At 40.3% G+C, this 23,497-nt stretch overlaps 1 protein-coding gene across 1 annotated transcript in view; it reads right to left on the bottom strand.

Moving 5' to 3' along the window:
* TIMM44 (translocase of inner mitochondrial membrane 44) overlaps window positions 1-23,497 on the bottom strand; it is a 138,303-nt gene that overhangs the window by 33,418 nt on the left and 81,388 nt on the right. The window contains exons 10-12 of the mRNA XM_078670910.1: window positions 22,453-22,503; window positions 18,513-18,602; window positions 6,452-6,562 (exon numbers count right to left, since the gene is read on the bottom strand). Coding sequence (XP_078527036.1) covers window positions 6,452-6,562; window positions 18,513-18,602; window positions 22,453-22,503 — 252 coding nt within the window. The remainder of the gene's footprint in view (window positions 1-6,451; window positions 6,563-18,512; window positions 18,603-22,452; window positions 22,504-23,497) is intronic.

Below are 23,497 nucleotides of genomic sequence, written 5' to 3'. Positions count from 1 at the left end.
CTGCAATTATTGTATTTTTATAGCTGAAAAGAAACTCTGTAACATAGATATTTTAAGCGAAGACCTAAAAATTGATAATGAGATTTTAAATGTTCCTAGGGAAGTGTGGGCCACTGTATACATTTTATTGAAAATGTTCTTAATAACTTTAGCTGCTAGCACTACGCACTTTATTTTCTGCTGCTATTCGTTGGGGTGTACTCCATGTATCGTACTGTTTTAAATGTAATTCCATAATGGGGGATGGTATATTATGTACACTTTTATAAGTCAAAAGGTTACCTGATGATTCTAAGCTGCTAGCACAAGGCACTTTAGTTATTGTTGGTTTGTTGTATATTATGTACCCGTACCAATTTAAAAAGTTTACCTGCAATTTTTGCTGCTAGCACAAGGCACTTTAATTTTTGCTGCTAATTGGTGTGTTGTACCTTATGTACCCTTATTAATTTAAAAAGTTTACTTGCAGCTTTTTCTGCTAGCACAAGGAACTTTAATTATTGCTGCTAATGGTTTATTAGTAAATTGATTATTTGCAGTTCAACAAATCATGTTAGGGTCTAGCTGTGGATCTCATCTTGGATACAAAAAAACCACTGTATCTGTATATTTTTAATCAGATTTTGTTTTGGATATGTACTTTGCTGCTTGTAATGATTTTAAGTAATCAACAAATAAATTCATACTACTACTCCTATCCATAAGGCATATCTGTAGCTCTCTAGGATACATATGGTGTTAGTGGCCGCTTGCTGTACAGATCTGGGCACGAAGATTTAAGCCACTTTATATCCCTCTCTGGTGAGAGCGGAACGAAGTTGCTATGTCTCCGTTTCAAAGCGGATGCTTGCACAAGCGAGCTTTCTGGTGTGGGGTAGGCTGTATACAACACAGGTCTGTGGGCAAAGTTGCATGATCCCTGAAGGAAGCTCGTCGACAAAGTAGGAAAAGGCTAATGTTTCTCCCATCCTTTACATACATGAAAAAATGAGAACCTTAATAAAAGGGAAAATTGTGCCTGTCATAAGCATTGGTCTTGGCTGATTCCAGTTAAGTGAAAAAGTCACGATTTCGCCGCAGCACTAGAGAAGAAACTGAAGTATTCTTGCATCACAGGGGATTAGTGGAGTCCTGCCCACCACAGAATTATTTTCAGCAATGGGATTTGCCATTAAAGGCTGTTCGGTGCCCCAAGGGCTCTCCTACCATAAATATGGCCTCATTCTATCTAACCGATGGAGCACTAGAAAATAATTTTTGCCTGCGAACAATAATACTTTCGCCAGGGCCTCCGAGCTTAGCAGGCTTGTCTTTTTGTGTCCTGATTATCTTAAGGGAATAAAAGTGACTGATGGTATGCCTTCATGTTAGAGATGAAGGGGCTAGATGATCACTAGGATGTTGGATGCTCTCTAGTCTGAATGGATGCAAATTAACCTTTAGTGACACTGAAGAAGACATTCTCAGAAAAATGCTTTGATCGCCTTTTAGCAATGATCCTTGGAAGCACTGCAGTGGCAATCTAACTATATGAAATGACAGTAGGAAACGGTCAAGCAGTCCACGCGGTGACTTCAAAGTCAATAAGAGGGGTGTTTGTGTGAAAACAAAATAAAGAGTATGACAACGCATGGATCCTGTTAATTTATTGTTCTCTTGACTTGGTGGCTCCAGATCATCCAGAAGCGCCAACTCCTTACTTCTGAAGCCACAGCAATTCCATGAGAAGAAAACTGACAACCGATCTTTCTCTGGGACTGCCCCGAGAATTTGGAACTCGTTGCTCCCTGAAAGTCATAATAATTCCTTCAACTATCAAGAAAAAAGTCAAAGTACTCGTTATGAACAAATTTCTTCCCCAGACCCTAAGATACCCATCCAGATTCCTCAATCACACTTATGACTACTTCTCACCGGCCACTTTTGTGCTTTTGACTTATCAGTATTGCCTGATCAAGCGTTTTCTACACTATGATATTTTCGTTTTTCATTTGTTTATCTCCGCTGCTGTCTGCGCATTGTAAGCTTACCCTCCCTTTTTTTGGTACTACTTTACCCTGTATTTCTTCTGAAATAGGTTATCATTGTTATTACTTCTCGGCTCTGCTCTCTGTATGTGTGAAAAGCGCTCCGATACCCGCCAGGGTCATGTTTGAGTTATAAAAAAATGTTAAAAATAAAAATTAATAAAAGAGCTCATTTTTAAGTATCAGGACCCCTACTAACGACAGGTGGTGTCAAATCTAGGGAAAAATCCTTCTTAGAGAACAGCAGCAATTGCCTAATCATTGTTTGCGGGAACATCTTCTCTAAAGCAGTCACGGCGAGAACCCTATCTACGTCTAGCAGCAAAACTATGCTAGAACTGTGCTGGTCAAGACATGTCATAGTCACCACTTGATTTTTGCCTTTTCACGTCAACTCAGGGTATAGTAATGATTGTGGGAATTGGAACTCTTATTACACCAGTGAAAATGGACCAGACAAGCAAGTGAATCCACGCCAAAATTGATGAAATTAACACAAAGGAAGATGATCAAGGACATCCCAACTTTCAAAATGCAGCTAGGGCTGTCAATAAGTGGGTGATCAAGTGTCGATTCAAAGCGCAATGACGAGTTGTTTTAGGAAATTAATCTATATGAGCTGAAAGTAAAGAAGTGCCAAGTGTCACTCTTGAGCCGGTCCTCCGAGGAATTGACAGTTATGGCTTCCACTAAGTGAGCGTCAGCGCTAAAAGCTTGACGCTGCTTTTATCAATCCTATTGAGGGTTGTTGAGTGCTAGTCGTGCAATCAACCACACGAAGAATTAAGCTTATAGTCATCTGTTTTTCTGAATACATATTTGGCCACATATTCTTCCTAACTGCACAAAATGCAAATGCATTATGCAAAACAATCAAGGCTCTCATTTCTTAAGGCATTTCTGATTAAATCAGATTCACAGCCCTTTCTGTTTGGCTATTTGTTCTTTTAAGGATAACTGAACGATCTGCATGTTTTAGTCAAGCGTAACAAATGTAAAAATAAAATGCCAAATGTGGATAAATATGTTTCACACAAAGTAAAATAGAAAACTTAAAAAGAGGCCAAAGGTGACTCTAAAATAAATACCTATACTGCAGGCAAAAGCTGCTTTAAAAAAATGTTTATTCTATGATTTTCAAGGTTAAAAGCGTTTGGGGTTAAGAGCAGCAAGGAGCATCTTTCTTGTGAATAACCCACTGCCGTACCTATTCCCTGAAGTGGCTTTTATGAGATTAAACTGTAGCTATCTTCATGTAAGAGTTAAATCCAGTGAGAGAACCAGAAGAAAAACACCAGCTATGCACTATCCAGTGTCCTTCAGAAAAGGGGTCTGATCAAAAGACAAAGTCATAATCTGCTCTAGAAATGAGGATTCAAACCAAAGCAATAAGGGCAAGCATTGGAAGCAAGAAGCTTTTGAATCCATGTTGCGGTTTAATTCATCGCTTTTCTGCACCCGCAGCGAGGTCATTTGGGTTTCTCTATTTTGTTTCAATTCTATATTTCACTTCCTCATTTACAGTTACATTGTTTGGAAAAGTGCTTCTGCAACTAGTACAGGTCACAGAAACTACACATTATATATATATATATATATATATATATATATATATATATATATATATATATATATATATATATATAAACATTCAGTATCAAAAGAGTTATACTACATATTTGTTTCTTTGCCAGTGTCATTGATACATCACCTACATAAATGGCAGCTTCAAATCCTAGGTCTGCCAGCCTGGAGGTAAACCCTTTTATATTAGCACCAAAACAGGATTTCAGATTTAACATACCAAGGTAGGTATAGAAAGTGTTGTCTCAGATCTGGGGTTGGACTACAGTCACCGCCAAGTCAGCCCAAGATCACACAGAGAATGAACAGACAATGTTGTCTGTCGCTCACAACTGGAGAATGTCTGCACCATCAAAGCCAGCACAGCATCAAGTGAAGCCTATGTCTGGGGGTAGCTGTGCGAGTACCGGTCCCCACTGATGTGAGTATAGGAACAACAGGAAATGTTACCGCAGTATCCCTCTAAAGCTGGACTTGTTAAAAGGTGCTCAAAGCTAGTTGACAAGTATTTTTAAAAGTTGTTTTTCACATTGTGGTACCTTCAAAATGTGAGCATGAGGCTGACTTTGCTGTTGCAGGCCTGTAACACAAGTGACGGGACACCTAAGGTATAGAGGCATCCGACCAGGAGAGACAGCCGGTTCTCTTTTGCCTGAAATAATTCACAGATCGCCACTCCAAAATCATGTAGGATATGAAATGACAGAACATCTCTTGTATGTGTATTCCAATGGGAAAGACAATAGGTGCCAAGCGGGTTCCCAAAACTCCCACCCTAGGGAGAGGATGTGGTGCAGTGGCCAGAGCCACTGACTCAGGAGTTGGGGATCCGGGTTCGAATCTCTGCTTAACATCCTGTGACTCTGGGAAAATCACTTAATCTACCCATGTACTGGATACCCTCACTGATGCAGAGCCACACTGAATAAATCTACAAACCCACTGAAAGGGCTCCCATATATTCCCACCCACCCATATCATAATCCTGAAATGGTAAACCAGAATGCCAGGCTTGGGTACAGAACCAGACACAAAGAGACACAAAGACTGAAGTGGCCCGCTCGCCCAATATGACAGCATCCGTTGTGTCAATCAGGGGTTGTAAAGGCTATTCCTGCTTTGTTCTTTGGTGCACCAGCTCTGTCTATTGCCATCTGTCCTGATGTGAATAGAAAACAGGCTTAGGAGATTCCATTTCTTGTCTATTAGCCACTCATCAGCAAATCGAATCTATTGAGGTGCTAAGGGTGGGACGAGTTTCCAATGATCTACTAGTGACTCAGGATTTAAATGCCGGCAGAGACAGATGCATTAGCTGGCTACTGCAAGTAGACATCAGGTTGGCAAGTAACAGCAGAAGCAAACACCCAGGGACTGCAAACAACTGAAAACAACACTTGGCAGTGAAAACACTTCTGCTAGAAAGAACCATATGGAGACAGAAACGCTATTTGATTTATCCGCGTTTATCCTTCGTAGCACTGCAGAGAAATCAAAATGAAAGCCACCCTCCCGCTTTAGAGAATTATTTTAAAATGCTGCTGTAAATAAAATCTGAATTAAAAGGGATCTTGGGCCTCCTCTATAAGGGAGCCAACAAAAGTTGTAGCCCTAAATGGAAGAAGCATAAATCTGAATGTCCGCGCGGTCGCAATGCAGTGAACAAAACACACTCCATGCTCCAAATCCAGGTAACCATGCTGAATTTCAGGCTAGGTGGCACGTAACACCAAGAAGGAAGAAGTATTATGACTACAGTAAAAATTGAAACACCCTCAAATGCTAAAAGATTTATTGACAAGCTAACGTTGGTTGTCTTACAAATACCAGAGTTAGGTGTATGATACTGGCGAGCGGCTACAGATCAGATGGGGAAGAACTTTGATTGGTCGAAGAAGCTGCCAAACCACGTGTAAAGAATGGGTTTGACGCCCACTAGAGGAAAGCACCTGATGCAGGTTATGTTTCTGTGCGCAAAGGTCAGCTACCGGCCCAATAGGAAAGGGGTTCTCACCCTAAAGATACCTGTTATGTCTATCCACGGTCCAGCACCAACTGATACCCGTGAGAGAAGGCTTCACGCCCAGTGAAGTATGGGTCAGACCCGGCAGGAACAGTAGCCACAGCTACCTGCAGAACAAAGGACCACAAAAGGACAGTCCGTCCTCAGGAAAATGGGGAGTGCCTCAGAAAACAGACAGTACTTCTTGTGACACCAGCGCCAGATTTCACCGTCACCGAAAAAGGACCAAGCAGCCCAAGTGGCAACCTCCTACTCCCTTGGATGACAGTTCTCAACCCAGAGAACCTCTACTAATATTGTGAGATCATTCTCCGAGGACAACCGCCCACCTCTGTTAGCAGAAGAGACGTCAGCCCCAGTGGAAACAATGCATACCTCGCGGAATAGGCGACACTCCAACCAGAATGGATGGCATCCCCCAGCAACACAAAAAACAGGTGGCCACACATTACTCCAAAAGCATGCACACATACACACTGAACAGGTGATAGCACTGCACCCCTGACCACTATGAAATCATAAGCGGACTTCCCAAAAGTTATATGACCGGTTGGAACAATTCCTTAAGGTAAAGTTGATTATTGTGCCTTTGAATCCAAAGAGGAAAAAAGCAACATCCAGAAGACTGTTTTCTTTATTAGTAAACAAAATGATACATACATTTATTGAGCACTGAATGATTACATTACACAAATCAAATTTCAAACTATTAATTTAAAAAATGCCAATAATGCTCTTAATGCCAAGCAAGCTCCAGGATTTATTTCAGCTGTTTTCACGCGGCACAGTGTATCAATGACACAAGAGGTTCACTTACCGGATCCCCTTCCACCACTTCGCCTTTCTGATTCCTAATCACCATCACGACCTGGGCCTGGAAGGTGATGATCAGCACAGGGCCCTGCTCCATCATCTTCCCCATCGCCAACTAGACAGGGAAGCAATAGAAATGATGCATCCAGTTACACCTTCCACCCTAGGGACAACACCGTCAGTTCTCACAACAAGAGTCATTTCATTTATTTTTCTCATTAGTTTTAGATAGTCCGTAAGAGGCCAGATGGCAGAGCAGCATCCAGCGGGAACTGGAGGATATGAATTAGTGCAGTAATATGGACCCCACATGGGATGCAATTCAGCAGATTACCAAACTAAAAGTATGTACAGATAGGAGTGTATATTGTATGTCAAATAATTAATATAATTCCTCCTGTTAAGGAGCCTAACAAGTCACATCTTTCCTCACACGCGCCCAGCAGCGGTTGCGACATAGTTGGATTACGGCATCATCTGTGAACAGGTGTTCGCGGTATGCCAGCCTCTTCCATTTAATATTTTGAAGTTGACGTTTTGGGGATTGCAGTATATGCTGCTTTGAATGCATACATATTGGAGTATTTTTCCACCATTACAACATTGGAATCCAGTGCCACTTACCATACGTATATATTTAGAAATACTGAGACGGATTCTCGACTGTGTGGTGGATACATTTACATTCCACACGGCTAGTATTATGTAGCTTGGGAAGCTTGATGATACCCCCCACACTCACCTCAAAACAAATAAAGGGGTGGTCCTGATGAAGGTGGATACAAATTAAAAATCCTGCAGAGACGTGCGTTGATTGAACTTTTCCCAACCCACAACAAGACAACAAAGAGTTTCTAGTCATATTGTCACCGTTCATACCACCAGTGTATGTGGTTTATTGGGAAGGTTATATAGGAGATAAGAGCATGACAGTAGTTTAGTGTGCACAAGGTGAGAATGGTCATGGGTGGTTGAGTATATAGGGTTAGGTCTTTGTCTTTATTAACAGACACGTCTTTTTATTTTCAGTTTTTTTGTTAAATGTTTCTTTGTTAAGCTGACATATTTGTATTACTATATATGTCACTAGGTGAAGACATTACATGATAGTATCCTTGGTACATACAAAATTACATGATTGAAAACATGTTATGAAATTTTATATCAAATGAAATATGAAAAAATAAATCATTTTTGAATAAGCATGCTAATATGTTTATATATAAATAAAAGACATATAAAAATGTACATGTCTATGATCTAGTTATTTCTGGTTAGCCCATGGAGCCCTCGTAGGCCCACATAGAAGCAATCCAGGTCGTGTGGGAGTTACTTTAGTTATATATGGTCCCCCCCCCCACTCATAGACCTAAAAGAAGTCATAGGGGGTACCTTGTTGTTAGTGTCAAACTAAATGTATGTACAGCTAGGAGGGTATACTGTATGCCAAACAATTAGGACAATTCCTCCTGTTAAGGAGCCTAACAAGTCCAGTCACCCTATACAACAAGTATATCCATACTAAGGCCTACCAACCTACAAACTGGAAATAAGGTACTGCCTACCACACAAAATGCGGATATTGCAAGTAACCGAGGAATTCCTTTATTAAGTCATGGAATTCCGAGGCGGCTTTGATATTCTTATACTCCGCAGTAAGAGTATCTTTGTCTTTTTAAGATGGAGTGAAACAATCATTCCTCCACAACCCTAATTTGAAACCTACATTTCACTGTCTTTTTTTATGAACGACACTATTGTTGCAAGTATAAAGACATTGTGGAATATGTACTATAAAAATAAAAATACCATAGTGAACCTTGTAAGTCTTTTCAAAATAATTTTAAATAGTTTAAAATGCCACTTCCAAAAGCTGCTGTAGTACAGACTGCTTATAACCTGCCTAGATTCCCAAGTTCCTGTAAGGATTCCGGCACTTGAACAAACACGCGTGTGCCATAAATGTCTCCATACCAGCTAAAGATGATACATTTGGGACAAAGCAGTTATTAAGAAAGATCTAAAAACCTACCTACCAATTTCATTGTTACCGTATTTTCCGGCGTATAAGACGACCCGGCGTATAAGACGACCCCCTACTTTGCTTGATAAAATGTAGGTTTCGTGCTATACCCGCCGTATAAGACTACCCCCACTTCCAGCGCAGTCCAACGCAGTCCTGCATAGTTGGCTCGTACTTTGTACGCTTTTGTAACCTGCACACTTATCACTTTTTTCTCCAGGAATGTACTGATTGCTACGTCATGTATTTTGGTTGCTCACTATTGTCACTTTTGATCCATGTAACTTAACGTTTGCTTTTGTAATTTGTTCATTTGTAGTTGTTCCTCTTGTATCAATACTGTTCCTACTGTAAAGCGCTCTGACACCTTCGGGTAAAGTCCGCGCTATGTAAAAAACGCCTGAAAACATACCTTTAAATTTTGTACCCGGCGTATAAGACGACCCCCGACTTTCCAGAACATTTTAAGGGGTTAAAAAGTCGTCTTATACGCCGGAAAATACGGTAAACAGTATTTTTTAATTATGTTCTGTGACTTGATTTTTACACTGTCTGTCTGGCCGGAGACACTGACATTAAAGCTTTATTGTAATTTAACTAAAGTGTCACTTTATAACTCTTTCTAAGGAGGAAAAGGACGGACTATGGCGACATAAAGTGGGAAAATGGAGTTTCAGAATTTGGGTGCCTTTCGTGAAAAAGAATGATTTAGCATTTCACACGCTTCTTCTGAAGTGTCTTTTTCAAATCAAAAAATGTAGAAAAACGAGATCACCAGAAGAAGTGCGTCACCTCTACGAAGTTAGACACCACCCTGAAATATTAAGTTTAAATGCCAGGTAATGAGAGAAGTCTGAGCATACAATTTTGAAAATAAGACAAGTTAATCTGTCCAAAAGGGTCCACGGGCTCCAGGGTGCCTTTCCCCATGATGGCAGAGTCTCAAACGGCCTACACTGCCGCTGAGGTGGCGACTCCCTTAAGTCGGCAGTCCGGGCGACATCTTGCGCGGGTCCCGGGCCACATCGTCCGGACCTCTATCCAAAGGCAATTTTGCTTTGTGGGGCAACAAATAGCCCTCAGCATGGCTGCGGCAATTTAGGCAATGTTTGCCACTTCCTCTGGCGCTGCAGGTATCTCAATGTGGGCTTCAGGTTATACGGGTCTTTCAGACGGCAGGAGCACAGCCGCCACCACTGCCTTTTAGGTCACGCCCCCAAGAAAAATTAATCTGAATGGGCAGCTGCTCATTAAAAAAAAGCAACTTCTGAGAAAAGCGTATTTGGGTGATGTGACAGGCCCCTTCGGGAAGAGTAACTTTGATGGAAGAATGGTGGATGCTGGAATTCCAGAAAGAATAGTTTTGCCATAATCGAGAGAGAAGAACCCTGTATTGTTCAGGAACTGAGTGTTTAACGTCACAAGTAAATTTGCCCAGGCAACTGGCAATTTTAAGGAGATTAAGTAGAATACAACCAGGACATATTGAGCCATCCATAATGGTCGGTTCAGAGTTCCAAGATGTTCGTAGATACCAGGCCTTTCGAATCGGCGCGGTAGGCTGTTCTGAGAAAAATTCCAATTCTGCTACAATTGAATCTTAAGTGACATCTTTAAGAGGCCAACAGGATTGATTAGATGTTCAGAACTAGCTAAGTGAGTAATATCCACAGCCAAGTACCAACTGCATGCTTGTGAGGAAACAAAATGCCATAATCCTCTACCACGACACCAGAGGGTTTGCGATATAGGTTGTGGCTTTAGGGTGGGAGAATGGAGCCTTCAGAGCCTCTTATTAGAAGAAAAAACAGGTTTGAGAACTAGCAGGCTATCCCGATCTGCCGTAAGGGGTTTGTGTGGTTGGATACAAACCCCTTCAGATCTAGTCTTGTATCACCATGATCTCTTACAATGTTCGCACAAGAATCCAGTTGTCGCCTCTATTAAATGCCGCCAACATAACCAGTAGAATCAGAAGGTACGAATCGCCATTACCAAGGAGTAAAACATCAAAAATTTGCCGAATGGCTCTTTCAGGTCTATTGCAGTCTGGATCTAATGAGAATTTGTTCAAACGATTTTCGTAAGAATTAAGACTTTTGTAGCAGTAGCGCAGAAAGGAGGGCCAAAAACGTGCAAAAAGTAGTTAACGTCATCAGGGTCACTGGATGTACTGGAGTTGGTGTAAATGGTGTTGATAAGCCTACTCTCAGTCAGTTTTCTTTGTCAAGCATGTGCTTGTCTTTAGTGTCTGCGATCCACAATATTTCAGCAAAATGTGAAGAACATTCTCATTTTTAGCGCCTGCCTCACTCCTACATATTTTTGTCCCTTACACCACATGCATCAGAAAACAAGAGATAACAGCAATTCTTTATTATTAGCACTTCATAATAGTGATGTATGAAACCGATACAGCCAACAGAATAGAAGACCATGCAGGTGGCAACAACATATTTGAGTCTAGAAAAAAAAAGCCAAAAGCAAACAAAAAATAAAATCTGGTGATAAAGATACCATACCATACATCATAACTGAGCCTTAAATCGTAACATCAACCAAGAACATAGCTCGATAAAAGCTTTCTTTTGGAAGTGCACGAACAGCAGAAAAAACTAATAGCAGATATTAATACATAATGCGCATTTCCACTTAAGGAGAATGTCAGCTTGACTTCACACAGATGGAGTGTCCTTTCTTGGTACTCCACCAACAGGCTACTTTTTAAAACCAAACTTTAGTAACCAATGCCACCATGAGGCTGGACTAGAAACTGCTTCACAAGCATCTATACTCGCACAGATAGGTAGACGAGATTTTACTAATTAGAAATAATGCCTAATCTAGACATTTGCAAAAATAATGGTGCACGTTTTATCTAATGAGAGAAATTCATATTCTCTCTCTCTCTCTATCTATATCTATATCTATATCTATATATATTAATTTCAGGAAAATCACTGAGAAGACGCCTCATTCTCTGCGGTCCATAAATGTAATGTGTGTGCTCTGTCGGGGAAGCAATGTTCAGAACGTTATTTCACTTTTGTAACTTCTGAAAATATCCTGCTGTGACTCTGCATATGTCATTCATTAGCAGAACACATCATTGTATCCCTGAGTTATATAAAATGTTAGTTTCTTTCCTTAATTAGTGATGCATAGTTTAAACAACCGAATGCAACTGAAATTCCCAAGAAAATACTGTTGGAAGTAATCAAAGGCAATCTGTCCTCATAGGACCTCAGATGAAGACTCAAACTATGGAAAATAAAAAGAAGGATGCCAAAGATGGTGACAAGTGCTGAACACTCCAGTGTTAAAGTAGTGTGATCTGCACAGGAATGAAAAGGTCCCGCAGAGCTTGACATTTCATACAAATGAAAAGAGCTGTGGCGAAGAGTCAAGCAGCCTGTATATATGTACACTTTTTGTACATATGCCACATAATGCCAAATTGTGATTGCAAGAATAGCAAACTAAGATTGCTAGAATGTAATATTTGTGTTTGCTTGAGTTGGTTTGTGCAAAGACTAGCAATTTAGCAAAGGCTTCTTTGACTTCTCAACTTTGATTGGAGTGTTTTTTGAACGTTTCCCCCCTTTAGTGTGTTTCTAGCTATTGTTTTTCTTCTGCATGTAAAACCTGCTAATCGTGAATTTTAATCAACAGTGGATATGTTATAGGCAGGGCCACTGAAATTATGCGGCAAGAGAGGGTTAAATTATTCAGCAAGAAAAGGCCAAATATGCAGCATATTGCGGCACTTTCTTTTATAGCATTACTTCAATATTTTGTACTTTTTACACTTGTTAACACAGCCTGGGCTTTGGCTCCACCACATTAGTACCAGTTTAATACCCAAATATAGCAATAAGCAACAGAAAAGTGACCAGTCAACTTTTGCAAATGGCCTTCCACTAAACGGCAACATGTTGCTGCGGTTTTAGTAACTTTTGAACTGTTTGAGCTAGAAACAATTTTTTTTTTTTTTAATGTGCAGAATATGCAGCAGATGATGGCTTATGTGGCAAATGCCGCAAATGTATAATTATGAGAAAATTACTGTGGCAGAACAATCACATAATTCTAGTGGCCCTGGTTATGGGACAGCTGAGCATTACAAGTTCCAGAACATGTTTTGTGTAACAGTCTTTAATCAGACTGTGTATCATGTTGTTTGACGGTCTTTATGTTCACAACTGTGGAACCACCAGCGGGGCACTCCTTGAATACAAGTATGTGCGGTTGGCTAAGCTGGCACATTCCTATACCAACTTCAGTATCTGAGTTAATTATGGACACTTTGAAGCATCCATTGTGTTTGCCTTTGTGAGCAGTGGTAATGCTTTGTTGCAACAAGTTCCACCAGGATCTAAATAGTTGCCTTGTCATTTTAATGTACTGCCCTTGTTTCCGTGGACGTACTATTTGATGGAGTCACAGCAAATGCAGACTAATGTTTCGCTCTGCTCTCTAACAGAGCAAAAGCTTGTTGTGATGTTTTCAAAATTTTATATTGTTGTCAGCAGAAGAGAATGGTGTATGTTTCATTCTTGACACAACGTTTTTCACAATTTGATTATAACAAAGAATTTTGCTTAAGTGTTGAACCCTCCGACAACATCGAGGGAAGTTAGAAACCTAAGACTGACCATGGATTCAGGCTTAGCCTCGATACCCCAATGCTAACAATGTCACAAAGTACTTTCTACACAATGAAAACACTAGGTTGCATATTCCCATACCTTGCATATCAATATAAACTGTAAGCCATCCTCACTCGCGTAATCTCCAAGCTTGGCTATGTCAACATCCAATGTCTTGGAGCACCCACATCCAATATACGCAAATGATAACTCATCCAAAATACTGCCGCAAGGCTTCTTTCTCCACCCTCACCCAAGGGAACTAATGACTCCAGTCCTGCAATCACTCCACGGGATAGCAACGGTTAGAACGGCAATGTTCAGGGCACTATGCAATGTCGATAGAACCTCCCAAGGAAAAGGGCCGGTATACCTACAAGTTAAATTCAAACAATATAAACCAAACAGAACACACCGCTCCAGACTTGCACAACGTATCATTCCACCTTACCATAAGAAATCCGTAGGAAGCACTGCTTTCTCAGTACAAGCAACCAAGCTCTGGAACTCATACCAGCCAGTATTAGAATCACCCAGGAGAATGTACACTTTTGAAGACAATTGAAAACATAGCTATTTCCTCGATGCCAGCATCTAGAGAACACAGCCAAGAAAACAGTCACACCCTTAAGTGCAATACTCCGCTCGTAACCGACAAACTGCAAACAACTCAACCAGGAAACAGCTTTTATTATAAAGGTAAGCAAAAAAGGGCTAGTTACGTTTAGGCATTCTATATAGTTATGCACTTACATATATAAGAGTTGTGGCCCACAATAATACTAGAAGCATAATACGCAGCGGTCAGCAACAAATTGTTACTTTTACATTCACAGAAGACATACAGCCAAACATCCCAAAACGAACAGGCATGGAGTAACTGAAGTGATCTGTCCATTCACTGCAGCTCCCAAATATCTATACAATCTGACCACTTCTATACATCTCACATAGACACTCAGATATGGATTGATAATAAAAAAATGTCCATCTCAATAAATCTCTCCACCACAACGATACACAACATCTCGGACTGGACAACACAGTGCAGTAATCAGATAAGCAGATTATGTCACATGAAATACCATAAAGGGACCTGCAGAGCTGTTAAAAGCTACGAGCATGCTTAAAACCCTAAAACTGTTCATCGGTCTCTTACAGTTTATCGTCAAATGTGCTGTGTCCTATAACACAATAACTGCACCTCAGTGGTCATCACGCATGACATGGAAACACTTCCCACACAGGCTCAAATCAAAGACAACATTTTTCTAGCCCCACACCTTACATGGTGTAGTGTGCTACTCATGCAGGCAAGCCCTTCAGCCCCCCACATAGAGGTAAGTGCTATATAAATGCTGCAATACAATACAATACAGTACAGTCAGTAGTGAATGAGTATTGTGTTTAGTTGTGATTGGTTATATATTTGCAACATTGCTAGTGAGGTCATGACATGCCATGTCAAGTGTGTGGCTTCTGGACCAAGAAACCTTATAAAACTGTTATTTTGGAGAAGAGCAAGTTCTTTTTGGGCTTCCTAACTGGGCAGACCCAGCACTGGTGTGGTTATTGATTTACTACTCAGTCTTTAGCTTACTTCTTTGAGAGCAGACTAGGTCAGTCTGTCCAGTTGCTTTAATACCAATTCTTTCCTTGTTTTTATTCCAGAGAATGATCTATGCTAATCCTCTTGCAGAACAATGTTTTGACTATTTGGATTGAAGTTAATGCCCAATGACTAACAAATTGCTTTTTGCATTCTGTAAAGATAACAATTTGAATAAACGCATTAGGCTTTAAACTAGAATCCTTGTGTCGCACAGGTTTGTTAGCCTAGTGTTGGTTTTCCAAAAACTCACAAGGGGACTTACAAATACTCAGAGTCCTGATTTTGCACACTGACCCTCTTAATTATTTCCTTAGAGTATCAACATCTGAATCCTGCATCATGGCGTCACCATAGTTAGTCACTGCATTTCAGCTGTGCACATGGCTACCCTGTTATGAGACTCAAACTAAGCTTTGAGGCAGTAAAAAGTAGAGCACCAATTGGGAAGGAACATTGGAGTTATCAGGGATTTAATTAGTCCTTGCTTCTATTTCGTCTATTTTTCTTCAACGACTAAGAATACATTAAAAAGTGGGTAGCACTAGAAGATGCAAGGCCACAGTCAACTTTCAAGTAAACAAATGCTTGTAAAAGGATCGGCTTGGCAGAATTCCCTAAATGTGAGGATGGCGCGCCAAGCCCTTTATTATTCCAGAACCTCTTCTATAGCCCATCTGAGTCCAAATACTTCTCATTTTAACATAACTCAGTAACGGTGCAGAGAGCAGGACATCAAAACGAACATTTTTCATAAGGAAATGTAAAGGTTTCTTCTGCATTATGTACTCGACAGAATATACACCTACAGTCAACTGAATGAGCCAATAATTTTTTTTGAACAACTTCAAAATTCTTTCCTGCTATGCCTGTTACACAGAAGTTAACTTTTGGAATGATGCAAATGTTTGTTAGAAATTTAAATGTTCCCCTGTCTCCACTTAAACTTACAAAAGGCCCAAAATATGTCTGTCACAAGCTGTTGGTTTAAGGTCAATAGCAGAAGTAGGGTTACTGAAAAACCCTGGAAGCAGGACAATTAACAAAAGAGATTTAAAGTTTCAAGCATCGCCTAGGCACAAATGGTTCACATGTTTTTTAGAGAGTATATCCCCAGCAGCACTTGATTAGTAAAATTCTACACCTTGCGCGTACCTCTAAACAACACATATGGAATCAATGTGAAACCACAGAGCAGCAACAAGTGTTGTAGACCTAAAATTACTTCAGCATGTATGCCAAGATGTTTTGAGATGGCTAGACAGAAACCTAGAGAAAATAAAGAAAGGATGCAGTCGTGAACAGAAGTAGTAAGATTTCCAGCTCTGCAGAAGCAAAGAAACAAAAGACGAGGGACTATCAAAGATGAAACAGTCGCCAATAAAGTGAATTGAGGATACGTTGTATGGGTGCATAGGCAAGAGCTATTTAAGTTTACTAAAGCATCTTTGTGTGACTTTTGTAGGGCATAGGAGGTTTTGAGCCTTGGAAGATACAGACAGATGGAATTACTATCACAAAGACTATCTTATTTGTTCAGAACTGGTCAGCAGGTTAGCCGAGAAGCTAGTTTTATATGTGGGATGGTGTAGTTGAAGTAAATTCTTGACTATACTACAGTGGAGATTAAAAGAAATACTGGGAGCAGGTTTAATCCCACAGTAAACCACCTTTGAAGTACGTCCTTGTTATTTGATGCCAGAAAGTAATTAATAATATTGAAACAAAGGTCAGGAGCTGTCTGATTGCTGGCAGCAATATGATATCCTCCCAGTTGTTCTAGACAGCCCTGGTAAATCAGAATGCAGAGTTGTAAATGCCGGTGTCCTCTCTGCGACTTTCAGGGAGAGGCTTTTCAGGTGACACTGGTGTGAAGCCAAATGTTCCTGCCAGAGGACAGACTGTACAAAACATACAGAGGGCTCAAAGGCAAGATGGCTCCTTCACTCCTATTTATGCATATTGTAACCTCTTAGGCAGCTCTATCTCAAGCCTGTAATCACATCGCAGTGGGTAGAGAGCCCAGTTCGGAATGCATACACGTCCCTCGTAACTCATCTGCAGGACCAACTCCGGATACCATCCTTTCTAGCCATTAAAAGGAGGCCCACTGAGTTGAGTAAGAGTAAAGTATACTACTAAGTACCATATAAAATCTCTAGGTAAATGGCCACTACCAACATCAATACCGCAGTAGACGCTGCCATCGGCTGAGTCTAGAACTGATAACGCACTGAATTCTTAAAAGCTGTAAATCTACTATTGAGTAATCTAGTGCAGCACTACATTTTACAATTAAAAACGAAAGTGTGCAAAATGAGACTGCGCGCTCTCGGAAGGTTACTTGCCTGTAACCTTGGCACAGTAATGAGTGTGACACTTTGAATCAAGGCAGTGCTACACTAAAGAGCTCTGCAACACTGCTCTGCCTGGGTCTGCACACTGTTCTTCTCCATTTTATTTACTTACTGGTGATGGCTGTGTAGCTATTTTTTATGCTTTTCATTAACAAACCTCACCATTAGCCCTCCACTGCTCTTCCTGGTTGGCCGGCAGGTGGCATTTTTGAAGGGATAGCCAAGACTCTGATCGTGATGTGGTGGATCCCTTGTGTTCGCCAAACAGACAAAATACGGTGTATAGAAGCACAGGAGTCTAAATAAGTTCCGACCGACAATGTCCTATTGATTTGTACAAACCTGTGACATGCCACAAGGAGTCATAACATTTTGCTGCCTAATTTGAAATGGAGCACGGAGGTGGAAATACAGTAATTAAAACACTTCTTTCCCAACTTAAAAATATTCAATTTCAAATATTAGAATATATTTATCACACAATAAAAGTTGACAGCATCTGATCCCATTCTTAGACACAAAGGACCTGATTACGAGTTTGGCGGTCGGCATACTCCATCACAAACTTGATGGATATCCCATCCCCCATATTACAAGTTCCAATGGGATATAATGGAACTCATAATACAATGGACGGGCTATCCGTAAAGATTGTGATGGAGCAACCCATTCACCAAACAGGCCCAAAGTGCTCCTCTATAACTCCCTTTAGGAGAATGGAGGGTACTTCAATGAAGGAGATGGTATGCAATGGTGTGCACACCACAGCCATAGGGTATGACAGCATCAGGAATGTATAAAGAGCCAACTGCTCCCTAATGTGAGAGGACAGCAAGTGGGCTTGAGGGGCAAAACGTGGAAGCTGGACATCTTTGTGTGACAGTAACATTGAAAGTAAATCTTTTCCTTCACTGGATTTCAAAATCTTAACTCCCTGAAATCAGATATGGGCATGGGTTTGTATAGCAGGACTGTGATTATTAAGACCTTTCCAAATAAAAGGATCTTTGATAATTGATGCAGCCTGTGGTTGTCGCTAAGTAATGTTCTCTCAAGTTGAAGCCTTACGTGATTAACCCAGCATTACCCAAGAGCCCCTGCTCTTTCACAGGTTAAAAGTAGGGACAGTCAGTAGATCTTACCAAGCTGTGGCCTTGAGGCTGGGCTGCAATCACAAAGGCCTCCTTAAAAAAGTATTGAAGAGCATCTAAAAGTAGTTTTTAAGACCGTGTCACTTCAAAATCTCCTACACTACTTAATTCAGCTGCTATGGAGAACCACTCTTTGGGCATTACTTATATATTAGACACATAAACATTGGAGATTGAACATGCTCCGAGATTAATAGTTGTACATGGAGTTTACTGCTCATTTTAAAATATATAGAAACACATCCCAGTAGTAAGAAGTATAAATGGTTAACTTACATCAAGGTTGTCGATGTCAAGAATCTTGGAATGGAACTGCAAGGCCATCGCTTTGGCTTGTTGGATTGGATGAGCAAGTTGACTATATGTCTGAAACAATAAGAAGTCATTATTGACAACCTCAACAGACAAACTAAAATTGTAGACTGATGATAAGGAAAACCTTTGCTAATTTTAAAATGTTCCCTTCACTCAGTTTTCCTCAAATATGAGAACCCCAACAGTGTTGATCAATTTTACTGAAAGTAAAAAGGCAAACAAATGTCTACTGGAATGTGTGGAGAGAAACAGTTGACCCAATAAAAAGGCAAAAGTATGCTATCGATCATATAATCACACATTAAAATTAAAAGATAAATACATTGACAACAATGACTGCCGAAATCACTTGTCAACATTGCCAGCTAATGTTTGCAATCCCAGCACAGAAATTCACAGTGTTGTGAGTCATAGTTTTCAGGGCAATGAAGACTGTAAACAATGAAAGTGATGGCAGTACAATGTATCTATTGGTAGGTGGAATGAAAAATCCTTTTAACAAGTCTGTTTATTAAGAGAGAATATTAAACTACATGCACTTAGGCAAGTGAGTAAATGTATTCGAATTGTTATCCATGTAAAAAAAGAATGACATACTCAATTTAAAGGTTAAAATGATCAAAAGAACCTTGAGCATGAACCTAAAGGCCAGCAGCCATTTCTTGAACTTGGTCACAGACTAAAATAAATGAATGAGGGTCAGTGACTGGAAACGGAAGACTTCTGCATAAATTCAGAGTCTCACACACACACACATATGTAACAAAATATTTCCACTGGGGATACTGTGGACATGCGTCAAACCCATCCATCTCGATTGCTTGTGTTAGATATACAAGACTGCACCACTTTCCTGGTTAGGGGTCAAAGTCAGCAAACATTTCTTGAGCCTAAATTGTCTACACTAATGGAGGAATCAGGTTAATCAATAAAATGAGTTAAAACATTTGTGTATTCCAGGTAGGTTGGTTTTACCCACAGTCATGACAATTCTCTCCATGGCCAATATGGTTCATGTGTTTGACAACCTGTGATCCAAAGATTACATTTCAGGCAAATTCCTTTTGCATTCTAGTGATGAAAGCTGGTTCGTACAGGGTCTAGAAAACTCATCTGGAGTCCCACATACAACCACTGGGTCATCAAATGCAAGTTTATATTCAGGATCTCAATAATGAAAGCGAGGCATCTTACGTTACTGGTATTTGTAAACGGCCTGTATACCGAAGCTTAATGCCGCTATAGAGACCAATAAGAGCCTGCTCTCAGCCAACCTAATTTCTCTTAAACAACTTTCCTCATTTGAAACAAGTTTTTCGTTTTTCAAAAGGCTATAATAAAAGACAGAAAGCAGCTCTCCAAATGGTGTTTGCTCCACTCTTTCGGGACTGATATGGAGAAGGCCTTCACCAAAGAAAACCTATTTGGACTTGTAAATGTCCAACATGTGTTGGCCAGAAGAGATTAATGTACACCCTGGGAGGTGCAATTGAAATGTATTAGCCAAAAAGGAAGGTGAGGAGTCATAGGTCACCCTGTACACTATAACAGAAGCCTTGAATAGCACTCTTTTCTTGAAGGAATACCAATGGAGGCTCTGAGGATGGGGTTATGTGGCCACAGTCACAACATCTACAGCAAGAAGCAAGTTGATCTGCTGCATTTTGCACCAATTGTATTATTTTTTATACGTTTGGTTGGCAATCCAAGGTAGATATATTCTCTGTTGTCTTTCCATGCAGAACTGAGCTTTATAGCACAACTACCAGATATATGGCGTATTGTTACTGTCGTCATCACCTCTGCAACATATATACCTTGCGATATGGCATATGGGGTTAGTATTGCTGCTGCCGCGGATCACATGTGGAGTGCCTTGACAGATTTGTTTTTCGTACACTAGATGCAAGTGGATGCTGTGGAAGCTCAGATGAATGTATTGACTGAATGAGTGATCCCTCCTTTAGGCCTACGTCTCGCTTCTTCAGTAATATGTTACAGTAAAGAATTGAAAAACGTACTTTTTAAATTTACTTACGATTTACTTAAACATGTCTGTACCCTCTTTTGGAGTTTGCGTTTTTTTTTTTACATTGTGCTGCGTAGGCACTGTACCTCTTACCTATTATTCTGAACTCAATGGGTTACACTGGCAAAACACCCACATACATAAAGCAAAAGAATGACAGGATTATGTTGGCAACTATTAGCCACAAAGTAATTGGCGGCTCTTAATCACAAACCTGTCTTTATTGGGAACAGCTGCCAGCTTGAGATGGAAACAAAAAACTTCAAAAGCTACTAAAAATCTGAGATTTGGGGTCTGCAATTCCTCCACGTAGCATGACCTACCTTGCCCGGTCTGAATCCTGCATACTACAGAGAGTGACTTTAACAACTAGATCTAACAAAGCCAAAACACATCAGAGATTTCTGTAAATCTGGTACCTTGACAACAATTTCACACTTTTGACTTCCTTTATACATATTTTTTTAACTATTAAAGCTATAGTCAATCTTCGAAATAGCCTGTGTTAGAAACAAATTCCCCCCAAGATCCCAAGAATCAAAATGCTAAAAAGATCAAAGAATCACTCCTCTGTTTTTAAAAAGCTAATGGTGGGGAAAAAAAGAAATGGAATGGAAAACTATGTTATTCCGTGCGGCCTTTTACTGACTGACTGAGGGCATATAAGATCCTGCAACTTGCAGGAATCATTACAGTTTAGGAAAGAAAATGCATATCTAATTGGAAGGAGAAATGCTCCCCAAAGTGTACTGGATGTGCGTAATGCTGTAGACGGATGTGTTTATGCATATGTTGTAGATTCAGTGTGTTTAAATAGAATCAGCCAGCCAGAGTTTATTTTGTATTTAATTTTCCTCAAAACGAAGCCCTTGTGTTACTGTGAATTACAAAGGTCCACAATGCCTTATCTCTGAGCCTTCAGTAAATAATCTTTTTACTGTACAGAACATTACTTTGACCTATATTGTGCTCACGTTTTAACCACTTCATAGGCACGGAAACAAACTCGAAATAAGGATGATTAGAGGCATGTCCACCGCACAGTAGCCCTCCATAGTTAATAACATAATATGTGTATTTGTAAAGATCACGTTCATCCAGAAGGGTATCTAGGCGATGAATTACAGATGATTATTGTTACCCAACTCAAATGGTACTCATGTTATCGACCTCAGAAGAAGGAAAGGCTGAGCAGACCGGCTCGGATTTGAACCTGTGACCATGAGGTCAAACACAGACCCCTACAGTGGGCGCATTAGTCCACTGAGCCATCAGACCCGGTCTTAATCTGAATGTTTGCATTAGGAGCCGAGTTTGGGATCTTCTTAATGGTTGATATTGCTTTGTCCTTAATGGATCTCCCAAAAGGTCCATTTGCTCAATCATAATCACTAATATACAGAAAATGTTGCCTTTTAGCCATTGTTTTGCATTTTTACGCATCTCGTTTGCTATTGCTATTTTTCAAGACGTAAGTGTATTCATAAGGCATTGGGTTCCAAAAGGAAGTTCTTCCACCGGTGTATGATTTTATGATGGTACCCTGCTGGAGGTGAATGTGTTCTACATCGCCCATCATGTTCTTATAAAAGGAACATGAATGGTGGGGATAGGTTTATATTACCCTTATTCTGAGTCCTGTTTTGAGTCTGGCTGATGGCCAGGCGATTATCAAACATGCACTCTCTTCGCTCATTGACACATTGGTCTCTGCAACTGTACTGCAAACGAGGATGAAAACACTTGGATACCAATCCACTGAGACCCCAAACATCCAAAGGCTTCGATAAAAAGGAACCTCATGTCACTTGAACCTGCAGCCGATATAAAAAGGCTGCGGAAAGTCATTACAAAGCTGCTCTCTGTACTTACTGCTTCGTAACACCAGTCTTTGAGGATCTCCGTCTCACCTCGGATCATCGCCTGCAACCAGAGAAGAAAAACACAATAATAAAACCAGCTATATAAAAACAGACCCAAAAAAGACAAGTGGGAAACACATGTGATCACTGACATTTAGGCTGAAAGCATGAACCACTGATATCTTTGACTCCACAATGCACAAAAAATAGTATATACCTTGTCGATACGCCACCTACATATTTTCCTTTGGAAAGTCCCAGGGATGTGAAAATCGCCCAAGACCAAGTAGGTTAAAAAACTACTTGGTCTTGGGCGATTTTCACATTACACACCGGTTTTTCAGAATTCAGATCTCCCAGAAATATTTCATGACTCCTATGTACGGAGCTGGTGCACATTAGGGATAGAGCAACTCGGTTGTTTTTTCTCTACTCAGGGAATGAAATCATTTGATGAATTAAAAAAAGACTATACCATCCCCAACAGGGATTTTTTTAAATACCTTCAAGTGAGAGACTTCCTACTAAAAAAGGGGGGTGGCCGTATTAAATTTCAAAAATGCCAAATCATAGAAAATATATGCAACAATACGCCCCCAAGAATTGGCGAGATCTATGAAAGCTTTAACACCTTACTCCCAGATGATATGGACAAACATGGGGCGGCATGGCAAATTAAACTAGAAGTTCCACCCAGCATTCCCCTTATTGCATATGATTTGTCACTTACTTACTTAATGTCCATTAAACTACAGGCACAGTTCTATAAAACATATTTTTCGCTGTATTATACACCGTATAAAATTGCTAAATGGGGGACAGGTAAGGGCACTACTTGCCCGCGATGTGCACTTCCCGCTGCAGACAGTGTGCATATGTTCGCCACATGTAATACCCTAACAAACGTTATAAATGAAATATATAGGTTTCTTTCGGACATTACCTGTGCTGGGATTAACATAACAACTGAAGAGATTAAGCTGGGCATCACTAATAAAGAACGTCCTAGACAGGTTCAAGGGGTAATCTTCGTGACAATGGCAATCTTTCGACTA

The sequence above is a fragment of the Lissotriton helveticus genome, chromosome 12 (assembly GCF_964261635.1).
Source record: "Lissotriton helveticus chromosome 12, aLisHel1.1, whole genome shotgun sequence".
NCBI lineage: Eukaryota > Metazoa > Chordata > Amphibia > Caudata > Salamandridae > Lissotriton > Lissotriton helveticus.
The sequence above is the reverse complement of the archived record's forward strand: the minus strand, read 5'-3'. Positions and strand labels throughout refer to the sequence as shown.